The following is a 2,142-nucleotide window of genomic DNA, read 5'->3' on the forward strand; positions in this document are numbered from 1 at the left end:
AATATTAATTAGAGATGTAACCTAAACGAGTGTTGAAGAGCAACTGATTTTTCAGTTTGTTGAAAATTATTAAGTCCAAAAAATGGGTGTGTACTTAGTTAAAAAATTAGTTTTAATTGGTCAAAAATTAGTTCAAGAGAGGGTAAAAAACTAGGTGTAGGTGGTGGGATTTTTAGACATAAAATTAGGTCTTGTGTGGTCCAAAGGGTGACATAAAAAATACCATGTGTAAACAAAAAATATAGATTTTACGACCGGAAAGTCCAAGACGTTTTCATGAATTTAGTTTATTTTAAAAAGTTATAAATTTACTTTTTTATTGTCGATTTTACGATCATTCTGTGTATCGAAAATACGTGAGTGCAGTTGTTTGACAGATGTGAGATGTGAGATTTTATGGTTTTATTTGTTACGTGATTTTTACTCAAAAAATCTATGCATGAGTTGACCATGTGTGGGAATATTCGAGTTTGTAAAAAAGCTATTAAAAAGTACATAAATTAAATCGTTGTTTAAAGTATTTTAGAAAAAATATAAAATCAAATTGTTAGTCACATGTTATAAAGTTTGTCGTTTCACGAAGTAGCCATAAAAAACAGAGTAATGTTTAAAATTTATCAACTTATTGTATTTTGTTTAAAAAATAAAAAGAATTAAAATCTGGTCAGCCTAGGACCGACAGACATGTGGTTCGACCCGGAACACCAGTTATGAGCTGCATGCACATCAAACATTTGGATCATCAAGCTTTGAGAATAGTGATGAAATTGGAATATCAATACAAAACCAAGATTTATTTATTTTGCCATGTAAAAGCTACATTCATATGAGTGGAAAATTATGTAAAGAAGAAAATAATGATGTACCAATTGGTATTTAACTAGTTAATAATGCAATGGGTTTTTTATTTGAAGAAATGCGTTATGAGTTAAATGGGGTTTTAGTTGATAAATCCAAAAATGTTGGGATTACAACAACAATAAAAAATTATTTATCAATTAATTCGAGGGAGAATAATGAAAATGCTGGATGGTTAAACGGACTTGAGCAGATGATGGTAACAGATGAAAATGGTTATTTTGATTTATGCATACCATTGAAAATGTTTTTTGGCTTTGCTGAAGACTATCAAAAAATCATTGTTAACGCTAAACATGAAATTATTCTGGTACGATCTCGCTCTGATTTAAATTCAATCGTGAGAGATGTTGCAACTTTTCAAGAAGAAGTTAAATTTGATTTAAAAATTACAAAAGTTGAATGGTTAGTGCCATATGTAACACTATCAAATAGAAATAAAATGGAAATGATGGAATATATACAAAAAGATCCAGTCATTTCTATTGGATTCAGGACCTGGGAACTCTATGAATATCCACTGCTACCAACAACAAATCATCATATTTGGACGGTGAAGACATCAACTCAACTGGAAAAACCTCGCTATGTTATTCTTGCTTTTCAAACAAATAGAAAAAACGTATGGCATGCAGATGCAGCAAGACTTGATCATTGTAATATAACAAATGTTAAATTATATCTTAACTCACAAATTTTCCCATATGGAAATTTAAATCTTGACATTTCGAAAAATCGATTTTCATTATTGTATGATATGTATGCTAATTTTTCCGAGTCTTATTATGAAGCTAAAATAGATTTGATATCGAAAAATTCTTTCATCAATCAATCACCATTAATTGTAATTGATTGTAGTAAACAAAATGAACTTTTAAAAGCTGGTGCTGTAGATGTACGTTTAGAATTTGAATCCAAAAACAATTTTCCACAAGGAACTGCAGCTTATTGTTTAATTTTACATGATAATATAATTGAGTATAAACCAATCAGTGGCATTGTACATAAATTAAGTTAAAATAATAAAAATTAAGTTTAAATTTAAGAATGAAAAATAATAAAATAAATTAATGTAAACAAAACAATTAATGTAATAAATAAATAGAAAAAAAGGTTTATTTTTTGTTTTATATATTTATTTCCCCAATCATCATTTCATCAACAAAATCATTGTCTTTTATTAAACAATATTTCTATTAATTTCACCATCAAGAGTCATGATTAAACTTCCCTCTTTTATAGGGTTTTGTAGCTCGGAATATTCTTGCTCATCCTTGTCGAAAA

General features: G+C 28.2%; 1 protein-coding gene across 1 annotated transcript; it reads left to right on the forward strand.

Moving 5' to 3' along the window:
* Positions 1 to 826: 826 nt before the first annotated feature.
* Positions 827 to 1,876, forward strand: LOC122859873. Its single transcript, XM_044163556.1, has 3 exons — positions 827 to 872; positions 915 to 1,073; positions 1,125 to 1,876. The coding sequence occupies exons 1-3, from the start codon at positions 827 to 829 to the stop codon at positions 1,874 to 1,876; spliced, it is 957 nt and encodes a 318-aa protein (XP_044019491.1).
* The last annotated feature ends 266 nt before the right edge of the window (positions 1,877 to 2,142 follow it).

Source organism: Aphidius gifuensis, linkage group LG6, assembly GCF_014905175.1.
Source record: "Aphidius gifuensis isolate YNYX2018 linkage group LG6, ASM1490517v1, whole genome shotgun sequence".
NCBI lineage: Eukaryota > Metazoa > Arthropoda > Insecta > Hymenoptera > Braconidae > Aphidius > Aphidius gifuensis.

Coding starts and splice junctions, on each gene's coding strand:
- LOC122859873 (XM_044163556.1), top strand. CDS start 827: ATGAGTGGAAAATTATGTAAAGAAGAAAATAATGATGTACCAATTG. Junction 873..914: donor AAATAATGATGTACCAATTG/GTATTTAACTAG, acceptor TTTTATTTGAAG/AAATGCGTTATGAGTTAAAT. Junction 1,074..1,124: donor GATGGTAACAGATGAAAATG/GTTATTTTGATT, acceptor GCTTTGCTGAAG/ACTATCAAAAAATCATTGTT.